Genomic DNA, 17,409 nt, shown 5'->3' with positions numbered 1-17,409 from the left:
AAACTGCAAGGAAGACAGGAGAGCCAATGAAGACAGAGGGGTCGGTTTTTTAATTGGAAGTAGTGGCCTGTTCCAGTCTATGTGAAGAGCTGGGAGACAAGAACTGAGCCAGGGAGTAAGGCATAGAATATCAAGCAACATCGTGCCTTGGGAAGGACTAAATCATGGAACAACAGACATGTGAGTAGAACTGGGAATATTCAATCAGATGTGATCAGGTTATTTTCTTTATTTTTGGGTTTGTTGGACTTCTCCGTGTTGTGCACTTCTACTACACCGCCCTTACACTGTCACTCTCCAAACTGAATACCAGGAAAGCAATTTTTGTGTATTAATCTTTCTTTTTTAGTACCACTGTGACACCTAGAAACCAAGTAATGTTTTCTTTGTTCTGCTACTAAAAATTACCTTTTAAAGACCATGAACCGATTCCTGTGTCTTAGAATGCAGGAGGTTTTGTGTGTACGTGACTAAAACTGAAAAGCCAACTATTAAGAAACATTACAGTTTTTTCAAGCACTCTCCAGAAGGAGAGTTAAAGAGCTTGAGGGCACCTCACAGTAAGAAAATTCCCAAATGTGTCTTCCTGGGTTTTCAAAGAAGTTTTTACACTTGGGTGGAGGCAGCAATACTAGTCTAAGGTCAGGGAATTTCTGACCTTGGAGAGTTTTTAAAAACAGAAACCTTTAATGACAGGGTATTTTAAAGTCTCTTTCTGGGCCCTCCTTCTCCATTTTAAGTACCAAAGTGGGGAACAGGCTTGACAGGAGGAAATTCAGAGGAATCACTGACAGGTTTCCTCTCAGACTTTTTTCCCCCCAGGCCTCTGTAGTGGGTTTTCCCAAGCAATAGGCAATACAGCAAAAGTTAGTTACTTCATCAAAATTACAGAAACTGCAGTTCAAAATATAGCAGGGGAACAAGGACATGCTATTTGGCAAGCACTATGCACATATAGCCTTTCCAAGTTATACTTTTTTCTGTGACAGAGCAATGAACTCAGAAATTTAAAATCTGGTAATTAGCTTGACACTAGTGTATTTGACAGCATCATTTAAAGGTGTTTTTTTTTTAAGAAACTGAACAATTAAATAAGGAAAAATTAAGGCTCATTAAGGATCCTAAAAATAAACCAAATAAATAATGCTTACAGGCTCTGAGATGAAATGATATCTAATCAAGCACAATCTGTATAGCATTAGATTAATTTACACTATAAAGTGATATTAAAAATTAGCAGAATTTGTCATGACCTGTACAAGGTCTGTATTCTAATTAAACATGTTTCTGCTCAAATGGAGATTTTATTGAATCTGGCCATGATCAATCAAACAGTACATTTAAGAACTGTTTTAATAAAAATTTAAAACATTAAAAACAGGCATGCTAAAATATAAAAATAATTCGGTGTATTAAAACGTCTTTTCCAACAAGTAGTAAGGGCAAAAGAGTAGAAGAATGTAAGGAAATAATGTCATAGATGCTACAAAAGAGGCTTTTTTCAAAACATATCCAGACAGTTTGGATGCTCTCTTTTGAACAAGCACAGTTTGCATTACATAGCGCCTTTTTTCGAAAGAGCACTTTCGAAAAAAGGCGTTCTCCCTCATAAAATGAGGTTTTCCATGGTTGAAAAAATTGCTGTGTTCTTTTGATTTACTTTCGAAAGAACGTGGCAGCAATCTAGACGCAGGGAAGTTTTTTCGAAAAAAGGCCACTTTTTCAAAAAAAACCAAAACAAAACCCTGTAGTCTAGACACACCCAGAGTGACAAACAGGCATTTTTTTGGTCTTTGAACCACATCTATTTTTTTTCTAATTCCTTACATGATTTCTCCCCTGCCCCAAATCTTTTAATTAAACTACAGACACTGTTTCCCATATACTTTACAGAGCATAGCTGTTAAAGAAAAGTATTAAAATCTAATTCCACTTTATTTCTTTAATTAATCTTCCCTGAAAAATTATAAGGACGTTTTCTGATCCTACAATCATTTGTACTTATTTGCCAGTCTAGTACAATTTCTGGATCTTTAAAGGGTATAAAAATGGGTGATATAAATTTGTAACTATTTTATCCAATTTATATTTTGATGATAATTTTCCCTACCTTAAACATGAGAATAACCCGATATACAAAGAAGTTAAGGCCCAAACTGTTTTTAAGTATCCACCATATTGGGGTGTGTCAGTTCTTAAATGCCCAACTTGAGATACCTGAAAATCTGTGCATATTATACACATATGTATGTTGCATGCTCACAGCTCAAATTGACTTAAAAAGGGAGGTGGAGGGAGAGAAAAGCTAATGATATTAATGCAACAAAGCAAACACTAAAAAAAAGTAGTTTTTGAAACACCGCCCGACCCAATTGGAAGGCAGGGTGTGCCTAAAAAAAGGATAACTAGATGAGGCATCACTGGTATTCAGAAAAGAGACAGAACAATAGCAGATAAGACAAATTTGCTGTGGGAATCTCTTCTGTCAACTTTGGGGAAAAAAAACCCACAACACACCACACACCCTAAGCTACATTTGACAGGGGTAGGTGATCAAATCCAAAAACATGGAGATTTGGGAGATGAGTCAGAAATTGGGGTGAACAAGGGCTGTAATAGCAGGGATAAAAGAGCAACAAAATAGATGTGGGGTCTCAATCAAGTCAATATCTGAGTTGTCTGTATACTAATGCAAAAAGTATGGGGAAAAATTCAAAATACTAGTAAAAAACACAACCATGACACAGCTGGCATCCAGGAGACTTGGGATAATACACGATTGGAATATTGGTATAAAAGGATACAGCTTGTTCAGAAAGGATAGACAGGGAAAAAGGAAGGTGTTATCTTGTATATTAAAAATGTATACCCTTGGACTGAAGTTGAGATGACAAAAGACTACCGCGTTTTGTTGACGGAAGTTTTGTCGACAGATACTGTCGACAAAACTTCCGACGACAAAGAGCGTCCAGACACATTGAGTTCTGTCGACAAAGCAAGCTGCTTTGTCGACAGAACTCCGTAGTCTGAACGCAATGTTACAGGCAATAACACCTTCTGTCGCAGAGTTCTGTCAACAGAAGGTGTTATGCCTCGTAAAATGAGGTATACCAGCATCGACAAAACTGCTGAGTTCTGTCGACGTTATGTCGACAGAACTCAGTGGTAGTGTAGACGCTGGTATAGTTTTGTCGACAAAAGTCCACTTTTGTCGACAAAACTAGGTAGTCTAGACACACCCATAGACTTGTGGAGAGTTTGTGGGCAAGGATAAAATAAAATAAAATAAAATAAAATAAAAATAATGGATTTCAATAAGGCAGACTTTAACATGCTCAGAGAGTTGGTAGATAAAGTTCCATGGGAAACAAATCTAAGCAGAAAAACAATTGAACACAGTTGTCAGTTCTTCAAAGACACATTATTAAGGGTGCAAGAGCACACCATTCCACTTTAGAGGAAAGAAAGTTAAGTATGGTACGAGACCACCTTGCTTCCCAGATCATGAATGATCCAAAAATCAAAGAGAAGTCCTATAAAAAGTGAAAACAAGGTCAAGTTATAAAGAATGAAACAAAAAACAGAAGTAAGTGGGGCAAAATTAAAAAGCTGAAGGCACAAAATGAAGTCAAATTACAGTAAAACTCCAATAGTCCAGCACTCAATTGTCCGGCACTCCTGATACTCCGGCATCAAAATGTCAAGCGCTCCCATCCAGCTGATTAAAAAGCCGGCCGGCCGCTCAGATCACATACCGGCTGTACCCGGACCGAACATACGGTGGGGAGGGGAGGGGGATCGGGTTACAGCATGGAGAAGAGCATTTTGCTTCAGCTACAGGGAAAGGAGAGGGGAGGGGGAGGGAGATCAGGTCCCGGCCAGCTGTTAAGCCGTGCAGCTGTACCAGGACCTCCCGATACTCCGACATATCCGATAAGCCGGCACCACCTAGATCCCAAAGGTGCCAGATTATCGGAAGTCTATTGTAGCTAGAGACATGAACTGTAACAAAAAAAAATTCTACAAATAGAATTAGAAGCAAGAGGAAGACCAATAACACAGCTTGTCCATTATTTAAAGAAGAGAGAAAAAACAATAAGAAAAAGTGGAAATGGCACAGGTTTTTAATGACTTCTTTGTTTCAGTTTTCACCAAGAAGGCTGGTGACTGGAGGCTTAATGTAGTAAATGCCACTGAAAATGAGGTAGGTTCAAAAGTTAAAATGGGAAAAGAAGAAGTTAAAAATTACTTAGAGAAGTTAGATGTCTTCAAGTGACCTGGGCCTGATGAAATATATCTTAGAATACTCAAGGAGTTGATTGAGGAGATACCTGTGCCTTTAGCTATTATCTTTGAAAAGTCATGGAAGATGGGAGAGATTCCAGAAGACTCTGAAAAGGCAAATATAGTGTCCATCTATAAAAAAAGAACTAATGACCCAGGAAACTGCAGACCAGTTAGCTTAACTTCTGTATCAAGAAAAATAATGGAACAAATAATTAAAGAAACCATTTACAAATATCTAGAAGATAATAAGGTGATAAGTAACTCTCAGCATGGATTTGTAAAGAATAATTTAAATCAAACCAATCTGATAGCTTTCTTTGATAGGATAACAAACCTTATAGATAAGGGGGGAAGCGGTACATGTGGTATACTTAGATTATAGTAAAGCACTGGATATTTAAGCACTCTTATGACCTTCTCATTAATAAACTAGGGAAATATAACCTAGATGGGGCTACTATAAGGTGGGTGCATAACTGGTTAGATAACCATTCCCAGAGAGTAGTTATCAATGGTTCACAGTAATGCTGGAAGGGCATATCAAGTAAGGTACCACAGGAATCAGTTTTGTTCAATATGTTAATAAATTATTTAAATAATGGCACAGAGAATACCCTTATAAAGGTTGTGGATGATACCAAGCTGGGACGGGAGTTGCAAGTGCTTTGGAGGATAGGATTATAATTCAAAATGATCTGGAAAAACTGGAGAAATGGTCTGAAGTAAATTGTATTTATCCTCGTTGAATTTCATCCTAAGTATTATACATAAGAAGGAACAATCAGCTGCAAACATACAAAATGGGAAATGACTGTCTAGGAAGGAGTACTGCAGAAAGATACCTAGGGGCTATAGTGGACCACAAGCTAAATATGAGTCAATAGTGTGATACTGTAGAAAAAAATGGCAAACATTCTGGGATGTATTAACAGGAGTAAGCAAGACATGACAAGTAATTCTTCCTCTCTACTTTGCGCAGATTAGGCCTCAACTGGAATACTGTGCCCAGCTCTGGGTGTAGCTTTTCAGGAAAGATGTGGAGAAATTGAAGAAGGTCCAGAGAAAAGCAACAAAAACAATTAAAGGTTTAGCATACATGACCTATGCAGGAATAAACAAATCCAGTTCTTTCAACAGTCTGGAAAAGAGAAGACTAGGAGGAAATATGAACTTTTAAGTGCCTAAAAAGATTTATAAGAAGGAAGGAGAAAAATTATTCTCCTTGACAACTCTGATGATAGGACAAGAAGCAATGGGCTTAAAATTGCGGTAAGAGATGTTTAGGTTGGGCATTAGGAAAAACTTCCTAAATGTCAGGGTAGTTAAGCACTGGAATAAATTGCTTACAAAGATACCACAATATCCAGCATTGGAGATATTTAAGAGCAAGTTAGATAAACACCTGTCAAGGATGATCTAGACAGTACTTGGTCTTGCCGTGAGTGCAGAGGACTGGACTTGATGTCTTCTTGAGGTTCCTTCCAGTTCTATGATTCTATGGCTGTTTATAGAACTGTATTTAAAGTAGGCAGAGGTGGTGCTCAACAGCCAGTAAGGACCTAGCTTCTGTTCCAACCTACAAAGGCCAAACATCTCAAGAGCAAAGGGAGGTCTATTAGTCTTGAGATAATAAATCCTGCAAAATGTTTCTATAAAAGAAAATTTCTTTATTCGCAACAACTGTTTGCAAACAGAGACAAGTAAAGAAAGAAGAAACAAGGCAGAGATGACCATATCCCTTTACTACAATAAATACTTGCTGCTTTTAAATGCAGCTGCCTTAAAATGTTTAATGGCATTTCCAGTATAAACAAGAATATGATACTGCAGACCGAATAGCATATTTTCTACTGAAGGACAAATTGTGAAATTGCCTCCTTTTACACCTAAAAGACTTTATTAAAAGTCAAATCCAGTCTCTTCTAGGAGCACATTGGCTCCCAATACTTGATTACTGTAGCTTTACAACAGTGTGAAATCCTAAGCAAACATGAGCCAGTCCAGAACAGAGTGTGGACAGGATCCATCCCTGCTTTAGAGTCACAGCTGCCAAAACTGCTAAGGAGCAATTCAAACTTCACATCTCCAGACAATCCTTCTGTTTTTCCATCAGTCAGTGCCCTCATACACCTGCACTCACCACATGACAGATACAATATTAGGAGGAAAGCGGTCTAGAAAGATAATGAAAGTGCCGTCAAAAGCAAGGAAAAAAAATGAACTCTTGATAACTGTGCTCAGTATATTGGGGAATGGTGTATTCTTCCCTGAGCCTTTTCTCCTAGTTGTAATGTTTTTATTCAGGTATGTGTTTGGATACTAAGTCTTCACCCATGTTCTGCTTATCTTTAACAGCAATATCAGGTGGTTTCACAAATGGCAATAATTGCCCCAGGAGATGGAGAGGTTATTTGGCCCGATTGCATCTTTCTCTCCCAGCCAGTAGCTCTATTTCGGAAGTATAAGATGGCATTCTTTGAATCACAGTGACTGTCTGGCTATGTCTAGACTGTAAAAAAGTCAGAAAAAGATACGCAAATTGTGAACCTCAATTTGCATATCATTTTCCGCTTTTTTTCCCCTGAAAGAGGCTTTTCCGAAAAGTGGCCTGTCCACACAGGGCCAAATTTCGGAAAAACCTCCTCTTTCGGAACATTCCTATTCCTCATATAATGAGGAATACAGGGATGCCGAAAGAATGTGTCCGCTTTTTTGGAAACTGTTCCAAAAAGGTGGACATGTTCCTTGGATGCAGCAGAGCTTTCTGGGATACCTCTGCAGTGTGGACATAGCCTCGGTTATTGAGATCTGTCACCATAGGGTCAGTAGGCATATGCACTACATTTTGCCACCAAAACCTAAAAGGCCACAGGAGCACCACAGACCTTTTGGGAGGGAGTTACATTTTTATTTGTGGGGCTCTACACAACACTCCCACAAACACAAGATTTAATTCTTCAATCACATACACAATGAGGCAAGACCAAGTAGTTCAGCTCTCTGCCAGTGAGCAGGACTAGAACAGGATTTATCCCTAATTTTGCTTTATTTTTTGGGGAAGGTAAAAAAGGAGACTAAGAGTAAGGCTACTGTGTTTTACTTATTTATATACTTTCTCAAAAATTGTGTGATTTGCTGCATTTGAATATCAGCTCTGTTCATTTACTATACTATTACATTTAATAATTATGTATTAATATCATAAATCAGAGCTACTCAACATGCAGCCTGCAAGCAGTTTGTTTGTGGCCCACGGTACAGTTTGGGTTTAAGTGGGGTTCAACATGCAGCTCGCGGGGGGGGGGGGGGGGGGGGGGGGAGGGCCAAAACAAAAAAGTAGTCAATATAATGGTTTTCTGTTGATATGCGTTTTAGTAGTTACATTCCTGAACTGTCATTGTTCATTAAAAGTACTGTCATATTTGTGGAAATATTGCATTTTATTAGTATCAACAGAACTGACTTAAATGGGCCCTGTGTGTTGTAAAGTATTGCCTTAATCTTTGTGTTCATGCCAGTCAATGTGAAAGAAGCTATTTGCATAAATATTTGCATGTATATGCAATCACACTTATGTTGTGGCCCTCAACATGTGTATGAGTTTCATTGTGGCCCTCGGTGCTTCCAAAGCTGAGTAGCCCTCTCAGAAATAATATACAATCTTAATATAAAATTAAGACAAATCTAAATGATTGATACTGCTTGTACTGCACATGGTAAAGGGGGATTTGAAGGTGAAAAAATATTGTTTCTTTATAGAACCCATTTTAGTGTTTCAGGGGCTTGTAGTTGTAGATGAGATTTTATAAATTCCTTAATGGATTGTTTTGGCATATGAAGATGTTTAATATAATTTCTGTTCATGTTACTACTCATAATTTGTGTTTCTATTCAGCACATTACTTAAGTTAGTATCATTTCGTAAACTAATATTTATATTAGAATTAAAAAAAAGCAAAGACTTGTCCAACAATGTACCTAATAATTTTAAAAGACAATGTATAAACAAAAACTAAATTTTGTAATATCATAAAAAAAATTCACAACAGGTTTGTTATGAGAGAAACCGAAAATTGTGACTATAAGGTGACAAAAAAATTTAACCAGCTCCTCTTATTTCAAACGGTCTAATTAAGATTGCACATATATTTTACACACACACATTAAATGGGTGTGAAATAGAGCCATGTGTTCTTAATTGAATTTATCTATCACTTCCTTACTGTAAAAAGAAGAAACCTCTGGACGTAATGTATAAATTAATCTGAAGTTTTCTGTAAGAAGATTCACCACATCAGAAGTGACTAGATGGCAAGAAAAATTAATTGCCTGAGCTAATACTGTATTCAGTTTCCTTATTTAAAAAAAACAACATACATTTTTACGTATTCTAATATGATCTGATGGGGAGGAAGCTACAACCTTTTGGCGGGACAGATTACTACTGACCACAGGAGGTGCACCAAGAACCTCTTGAGATCCATAGACAACTAGTGAGAGATGGTAGCATGGTTCAATATTTCCTAGGTTTCTCACTCTGTTTCCTTTGATGGATAACTAAATGCAGTTTTTACAAGACATGAGTGAACTGAATTTTTTAAAGACTCTGACCTTCTTTATCTGTAGCAGGTGCGCCCAAAGTAAAACCAATGTCTCCAGCCCTGTCTGGACTGCTAAATACCGACATGCCTTTTCTAGTGTTTGGAGAAGGTTCTTCTACATTTTTCCAGTTGGCATACTCAGAAAGTTGTTTACTCAGCCTACGCATAAAAAGAAAGAAAATGTGTTAGGGAAACAGTAATGTGATATTTAAATATAATGTATATAATGTTTAGTATAACAGTAACATTCAGTAATTATTCATGGTAAGCAGTGTTCCCTCTAAACTGCATGGCAGCAAAACCCTGCAGCTGCTTAATCAGCTCTGCCCAGTAAGAGGCTCTGTGTACAGAGGTGACTTAACTGGGAAGGGCTGAGTAAGCAGCTGTGGGGCTTTGCTGCCCGGCAGTTTAGAAAGAACACTGATGGTGAGGTCTGAAAGGATTATGTACAATATTTCACTGTATCAAATTATTGTTAAAATTTTAACTGACGACTAATATTTTATATATATTTTAATAATTTAGACAACCTGAAATTGTATTTGCATCCATGAACCCTTAAACATTCATAGAGTTCCACTAATGTCAATCGAACTCCTCAAACAGAGACCAAATTGCAAGATCGTGATCTTGGTTGACAGGATTTTCTTAGTGTGAGTTAATGGAGAATGTGGTTAAAATTCTCCAGAGCATGTAAATGACTTATTGAGATTTAGGCATTTTAAAAAAATCTTTAGGTAATTAAAGCATAAAGACTTTAACCTTTCTGTTTTAAACATAAGAAACAAACAAACTATTTATTTAGGGTATTAACAGTTTCGCAGTTCTTTTCATATAAATATCAGAAACAAAACAATCATTACAACAGTGAGCTTTTGTTTAAAGAGACATAATACAGGAATATGCTTATCAATATCAGGTGTCTCTATTTCATAAGGTGATACCATAACAGAGTATCATTACAACACCTAGGATTTCTTGAGAGTAAACTCTCTGATGATGCATATTTAACAGACCAGCCATGTCTACCAGATCTTAATATATGAAAAAATAGGAGTGTTTTGCATCTGAAATGTATTTTGAGTATTGAATAAAAGGCTATCCAAATTAGGGATTTAACATCTTGGTTCATCAGTTAACCAGTTAAACCTTAGGTTTAAAATAGTAACCAATTAAATTATGGTTGGTATGGTAACCAAGTTGTTCACATTCCTAGTTTAAATATTTATGTATCTATTTCTTCTCTATTTTGCTTTGGACATAATTGGTGTTAACTTTTCATAACCACCTCTCATATTTTTGAGCTATTCCTCTATGGTTGGACTATTTTTGTTTTTACAATGAGATGCTATCAAGCAGATATTAGCCGATGAGAGATTCCTCATTTTCTTTAGTGTGATTATTTCCAGGAGGACTAAAGTATCATTTGATAGTACATATTCAAAAATATGTGATATTTGTTTATAGATTGCATTCCAACAGTCTCTAATGACTAGACTTGTCCATAATATATACATAAAAATCTCCTCTTATGTCACAATTTAGCCAACATTACCCCAATTCAATCTCTATATATTTTTAACGTGACTGGTATGAAGTACCCAGTAAATTCAAAGAAAATTTTTTTTAATGAGAGAGAGACTGAGGTTATTGGTCCTCTTCTGCGGATCACTTTCCTCTGGGATAATTTGCCTACTCAGGTACTTTTCCTAGTGTTATATATGGACTTTTTTAAAAAGGAAAGCTGTCTGCAAAGATTCATATAAATTAGCTATAATTTTATTTGTTTTTAATTGACCAGATGCCACTCCTTATGTTAAAGTTGGTTTTCTATGCAAAACAGCTTTTCTAAATGTTGAGAAACATAATGCCTAATTCGAAACTAGTGGTACAATAGAAGTATGGGTCTGTTAGTTTTGCTCTCTAAATAAGTTAGAAAAGTTTTCTCATTGCTCAATCCTTATAGCTCTCTCATTTGTGATTTCAGTTAAGATTTAAATTATTTGCAATGGCTGTCATCAATGAAGATAAAAAAATTATTTTATATCTACTTCTATCCGGTATCCATAGACTAGCCTTTGCTAAAGGATATGTATACACTTCTGAAGGGCATATTATCTTATGAATCCACAGTTGTCTAACAATTTTACACAGCCAAAATTTTCTTATTCAATAAAAACCCATGTTTGGCTGGGCTAGAAGGCCCTTGAACACACTATTTCTTTGAGCTGTATAGCTTGACAGTACCACAAAATATTTGCAAGAGGTAGGACAGCCTGTTTAATGGGTCTGTACAACGTATTTGCATTCAATCTTGGTCTTTTAGATACTACATAAATTCCAACAATCCCATCAAAAGCTAGCTGGGGTCTATCTGAGATGATCACAGAAAGATCTGGAAACAAGCTATCCATGGATGTTCTTCCCAAACAAGAAACTAAATACTTCTATCAGCACTCCAGATCTTTTTTCCCCCGCATTTGCTAAAGTAGTGATTTGACATTTAAATCTTGGAGTTCTTCTAGACCGGTGATTACCAACCAGTAGATCAGGATCTAGTGGTAGATCTTAGAGCCTCTGACAGGTGATCTTGACTAGTTTGGCCAAGAGACTATCAAGTGCTAGCACTTCAGCTGCCCCGCCCCACACTGTTCATCTCCTGCCCTCTTCCTTGGAGCTGCCCCTCCCCCTGGGAAACCTCTTACTTTCTGGGCAGGGCAGGGGAGGGAGGGAAGGGGTGCTGATGTCAAGGTGCCCCTTCTCTCACCCGGTATCCTGTTCCCACAGAGAAGGGACACAACAGAACTTGAGATTCAGTTTGCGGGCTGCTTTAGGGAGTGGTCCAGGGCTAGGACAGGGGTCAGCCTGCCTTAGTCCCATTGCACCATCACCCAGGAGCCACCTGAGATAAGCAGTGCCCAGCTGGAGTCCACATCCTGAAACCCTACCCCAGTCATGAACCCCCTTCTGCACCTCAAGCCCCTGCCCTAGCCCCAAGCAACACTGCAACCAAACACCCTCACAAAGCCTGCACCTAGAAGCCCCTCCTACATCCCAAATTTCCTAAGAGCTGCTCAGAGCTCCTCTTGCACTCCAGATCCCTTAATCCAGGACCAGAGCCTGCATCCCAACCCTCTGCCTCAGCCTGATGAAAGTGAGTGAGGATGGGCAAGAGAAGGCGAATGGAGTGAGCAGGGGCGGGGCTTCGGGGAAGGGGCAGGAAGGAGGCAGGGCAACCGTGTTTATATTTGAGGTAGATCTTGGATTGCACTTAAATTTAAAAAGCGATCTTATGCTTAAAAAGGTTGGCGACCACTGGTGTAAACACTTACTCAGAATATCCACCAATAAGAGCATAATCCTCAGATGTCCATCCATTTATGTCTTTATGAGAAACGTCAGCACCATACCGAAGGAGAACTTGTATTAATTTAAGCTCTCCTCCAGAGGCAGCAATCATGAGGGGTGTTCTGAAATAATCACAAGAAAATATATAACATATTCATTTATATGTTCTTTCATCTTTATGTTTTAAAACTATTTACTCTCAAAACATAATTCATCTCTTTCTCTAATCAAAATGTGACACCCCCAAAAATTCTCAGATTCAAGCTTAAACAGAAGAGAAAACAAAGAGTGTACTCAGTCTTCTTACAAGCTAGTATAACACTAACAGTATAGAAGGTATGTTTAAATTAGGGAATTTTTCAAAAAAAATTCTCACGCATACTAACATCAATTCAGCTCAATACTAGGCCTTCCACCAGTTTGGTCTCTTTATAGAAAAATAATAGTTTCAGAAATCAGTGGAAGAGGATTTATTGCATGATGAACCCAAGGTAAGAATGGCTGTTCAATTTTCAGAAGTCAATATGAAATGAGTTTGCATACTTAACTGCTTAATTAACTTTTATAAGTGCCTTCCCATATTCCTAACTAAGCAGAATGTAAGAATATTAAGGGGACTTGTTATAGTCAAACCATTTTTATGTGCAATGAACCAAATATAGGATCTGAAATTTCACAATAATTTAATCATGAGGAAAAATCTTTCATCATGATATATATATGGCTTCCAAGTAGTACTACTTTCTGACAAGGAACCAAGAAGTTCTTGTCACACTGACATACATGTCTTATATTAAATGTATTCTGCAAACAGAAGGTTCCTTCTGAACTTATCACTGCACAAGCACAAATAATATAGCAGCCAACCCACAGAAATATAATTTCTCACAGAGGTTTGATTTTCTCTATTTTGCACTTGAAATGAGATATCATCAGTCACGAGTCTGATGTTAGGCAGACGTGCCAGCAGCACACATTAAACCCATATTAGGAGCATGATCGCTTGCGAGTTGCACATGCTAGGATCTTTCCTCTGCTAAAGCTTCATTAGGATATCACAACACGCGTATGAAGTAGGGATGTGAACAAGTAGTCGACTATAAGATTAATTGATATACCTAGGCTTATTGGTTAATCTTGTCGACTACTCACATTTCCCCCCTTCTACTTGCTGCCTCTGTATCAGAGGCAGCAAGGGGCAGGGAAGCAGGAGCTGGTGCTGTGGGGAGGGGGCTTAAAAGCCAGTTCCCCGCACCAACAGCTCCACGGTGCTGCCTGTCTCGAGTCAGCAGAACGGGGGTGAGGGAAGCAGGGCAGGCTGTCTCAAACAGCCTCTGTCTGCAGTGGACCCAAGCTCTCCATGGTCAGAGGCTGCTGCTCTGCGAAATACCTCTGTCTGTGGTCAACCTGGGCTCACCACAGGTAGAGGCAGTTTCACGGTAGCAGCCCATGTCCGCGAGGTGTCTGAGCTCCCTGCGTAGCAGCCTCTCTTCACAGCAAGCCTGGACCCGCCATGGACAGAGGATGCTTTGCGGCAGCAGCCCCATCTGTGGGGGGTGGGGACCCCAGCCTCACCACAAACAGAGGGTGCTCCATGGGAGGCAAAGCAACTTCTGTCTGCAGGGAGCTCGGAGCCCCCAACGGACAGGGGCTGCTGCCAGACCAGCCTCTGTCTGTGGCCAGCCCAGGCCACTGCAGGCATATGCTGCTTCACAGCAGCCTCTCCTTTCCCCCTTTCATCTCCTCCCCCGCAGCAGCCTCTGTCCATGAGGAGCTTGGACCCCCGTGGACAAGGGCTGCTACCACCCCACGCTGCTGCCTGTGGCAGCAGCATGGGACGGCAGGCAGCTGGTTTGTATGGGGAGCTGGTTTTTAAATTGGTCCTCCTCACGGACAGGCTCATGTCTATCACCCCACGCTGTTGCCTCTGATACAGCAGCAGCAGCAGCAGCATGGGGTGGCAGGGGGCTCCTTGAGTATGGGACCAGGAGCACACTGGCTGGGGCCCCATCTCCAGGGACCAGTGAACAGTCATGAAAGATTGTATGCAGTTACATGATTATGCAATTACCCGGTATCTAACATCTGTAGTATGAAGGTCACATTATCAAAGCTATTAAAGAGCTGCCATTGCTGCAAGCATTAAGTCCAGCTCTCCTAGGCCTAACTATGCAGTAAACTAACTCCCAACCAGTGTTCCCTCTAAGGTGCACAGCAGCACAGCTTCACAGGTGATTTATCAGCCCCCATCCAGTCAGTCAGCGCTGTGCATGAAACCCTGAGTCTCTGACTGGGCGAGGCTCATTAATCACCTCTGAAGTTGTGCTGCTGTGCATTTTAAACAGAAAACTGCTTCTAACTATCCAAAATTGGGGTTTCTTCCACATGGTAGAAAAGGAATACATCTCAGATAAGTATGATCACAATTTAGTATAATCTGAATTCTTTATTCATGCAATCACCTTCTGCTAAATATTAACCTGGCTGAGCGAATACAAAATTGGAGGAGTAAACATTTTAAAAACATATTTGTGATGGTTATTCATGATCATGGTTATTCTCAAAAGTAGCCCTCTAGCCAGAAACTAAGAGACAGATTATTTTCCAATTTGTGGCTATGTCTACACTACAAGTTTTACCGGAAGAGGCAATGTAAATGAAACATGGATTAGCATTTTCCTCACACTTCATTTGCTCTTCCAATCCATTTTGGCACTCGGGATTTTTGCTCAAAAACAAGCAGTGTGGAGGTTTCATTTCTGTGCAAAAACCCCTTTTGGATCTGGTGCAAAAAGGGGTTTTTGCACTTCATTTGCATTGCCTCTTCCAGCAAAACTCGTAGTGTAGATGAAGCCTGTGACACATCACCAGCAGAATTTAGTGTAGCAAGTACAGTTCTGATTCTACTTAAAGACCAAATAGGTTTTCTTATAACACAGTATCTCTCTCCTGCAAATTGAACAAAGAAGAGTAGCCAGGGCCAGAAAAAAAATGCGTATATTCAGAGCACTCCGCATCATTCTAATCATTGGGCTGTCTGTAGGTTTTACATATACATCTTTTATCTCTGCTTTGTGAGGATCAGCTTCTGTATTACTTTTTCAGCATCCACAATTTTAGGATATTACTTATTCTGTAGGTTAGTCAAAAGTAGTTTGACCTATACTTTACCTTTTAGACTTGTCTCTAGCATGTACATCAGCTCCTTTTTTAAGAAGAAACTCTACCATCTCTTGGTGATTTTCAGTTATAGCAATAGCAAGCGGTGTATACCCCTCCTATGAAATAAAGATAAATGTTTTTATAGATCTATTGTGTACATGCACATCTCTTACTTTCTATTTAAAATACAAGTTAGATTTTATATGAATAACTAAAGAGAGACAATGTGAGTGAGGTAATACCGTCTATTGGACCAACTTCTATAGGTGAAAGAAACAAGCTTTTTAAGCTACAAAGAGACTGCCCATTGGAAGAGCTCTGTATAGCTCAAAAGCCTGTCTCTTTCACTAACAGAAGTTAATCCAATAAAAGATATTGGGCAGTTCCAGCCAGTAATGACTCTGTACAAATTGGGGGAGGGAGGCTTCAGCTCCTCACATTCACCCTAAAGGGTGCCTGGGGAAGTGGGAGGCTCGGGTCCAGGACAGTACCCAGCCAGACCCTTTCATCTGCCTGGTGATTCTGTCAATTTTCCATATGGTTTTATGAGAAGCAATCCCATTCCAGGCACATCCCATTCTCCTGACACAACCAAACCCTTACTTTGCTATGATATGGTAAGAGAAAGATGTATACCAAATTTGGTGATCTTAGCTCTTACCATTAAGAAGTGAGGCGCTACAGATATCAGGAATAATTTTATGGCTTGCAGGACTAAGGATATCAAGGAGTTTTTAAAAGAAAATTAAGAACTAAAAAATTCTAGCAATTTTATTATAGTAAAGGCATATTACTAGAGGTAGAAGGTGACATTTTTTAATAATGATGCAGGAAGTATTCAATAAAGATCAGCAGACTCTACTAACTTGCACCCAGGAGTCCTAAAAAACTTGGTTAAGGAGAACTCTGTTCCAGTCCAGGGAAATTCCAGAATACTAGAAGACTACTAGTTTATGCTAATATTCAGAAAGCGCAAGTGGTGTAATGTGGATAAGTTTATAAGGCACTAAGCCTCAATCCCAGACAAACGAAAAAAAATGCTCATCTGTGATTCAACTGCTAAAGAATTAAAGAGCAGGCATGAAAATAATTCCAATCAACTTAAAAATAAAATGAAGTTTGTTAGACAAGGCTTTTTTTTTAAATTACATCATATTGCCCAATCACATTAAAAAGAGTTTGCAGCTACAGTGCAGTCTCCTTTGATTAAATTTACACATGCATAAGTTTAGGGATATACCTGGATTCTTCCCTTACGCTAAGCTATCAGGTAGCAGCAGCTGTGAGTTATGCATTCTAGGGATGTTAGCCTGCAGTTGTTTATACAATTAACTGATAAATATGGGTTTATCAGTTAATCCTAACGATTATACACACATACTCCTTGCTGCCTCTGTATCAGAGGCAGAAGGGGGTGGAGAGGCAGGAAAAGATGTCTGTGGGGAGACAGCTTTTAAGCTGCCTGTCCATGAGTGCCAGTTCTACAGAGTCACCTGCTTCCCTCTTACTGCCTCCCACAGAGGCAGAAGTGTAGGAGAGGGATGCAGGAGATGGTGCTCCCCACCCCACTGCTGCCTCCGACAGAGAGGCAGCAAAGCAGAGGGTGGGGGGGGGGGGCAAATGGAAGACAATACACATGGGAAGCCGGCTTTCAAGCCAGCTCCCCACATGTATTGTCTCTTATGGAGCCTCTTGCCCACCATGGTGCTGCTTCTGTATCAGAAACAGCAGGGGGCTGAGTGATAGCCAGGAGACAGTTCCTGGCTTTAAACCAGCTCCCTACAAGCACCAGCTCCCACCTAGCATGTAAACATGTAACCGCTAAAAAAATCCAGCAGTTACATGTTCACACAAATACAGGTTAGTTACCATCCTTAAAGCATTGTGCCCTTCCCACACAGCTATGAGATTCCATTCTATCCTAGCAGATAATGACTTAGCTTCAGTTATTCATACTTCGTCAGCACTCAGATGAACTATAGCAATGTGATATATTGGGGGACAAAGACTT

At 39.3% G+C, this 17,409-nt stretch overlaps 1 protein-coding gene across 16 annotated transcripts in view; it reads right to left on the bottom strand.

The window, feature by feature from the left end:
* ANKRD7 (ankyrin repeat domain 7) overlaps window positions 1-17,409 on the bottom strand; it is a 177,643-nt gene that overhangs the window by 148,994 nt on the left and 11,240 nt on the right. For all 16 annotated transcript variants that reach the window (XR_012903781.1, XR_012903785.1, XR_012903776.1 and 13 more), the window contains exons 4-6: window positions 15,408-15,514; window positions 12,221-12,358; window positions 8,899-9,047 (exon numbers count right to left, since the gene is read on the bottom strand). Coding sequence is in view for 12 of the 16 variants with exons in the window: in XM_075929155.1 (XP_075785270.1) it covers window positions 8,899-9,047; window positions 12,221-12,358; window positions 15,408-15,514 (394 nt within the window). In the remaining 4 variants the exon portion in view is untranslated. The remainder of the gene's footprint in view (window positions 1-8,898; window positions 9,048-12,220; window positions 12,359-15,407; window positions 15,515-17,409) is intronic.

This window comes from Pelodiscus sinensis, chromosome 1 (genome assembly GCF_049634645.1).
Source record: "Pelodiscus sinensis isolate JC-2024 chromosome 1, ASM4963464v1, whole genome shotgun sequence".
NCBI lineage: Eukaryota > Metazoa > Chordata > Testudines > Trionychidae > Pelodiscus > Pelodiscus sinensis.
This window is presented reverse-complemented; position numbering and strand designations above follow the sequence as displayed.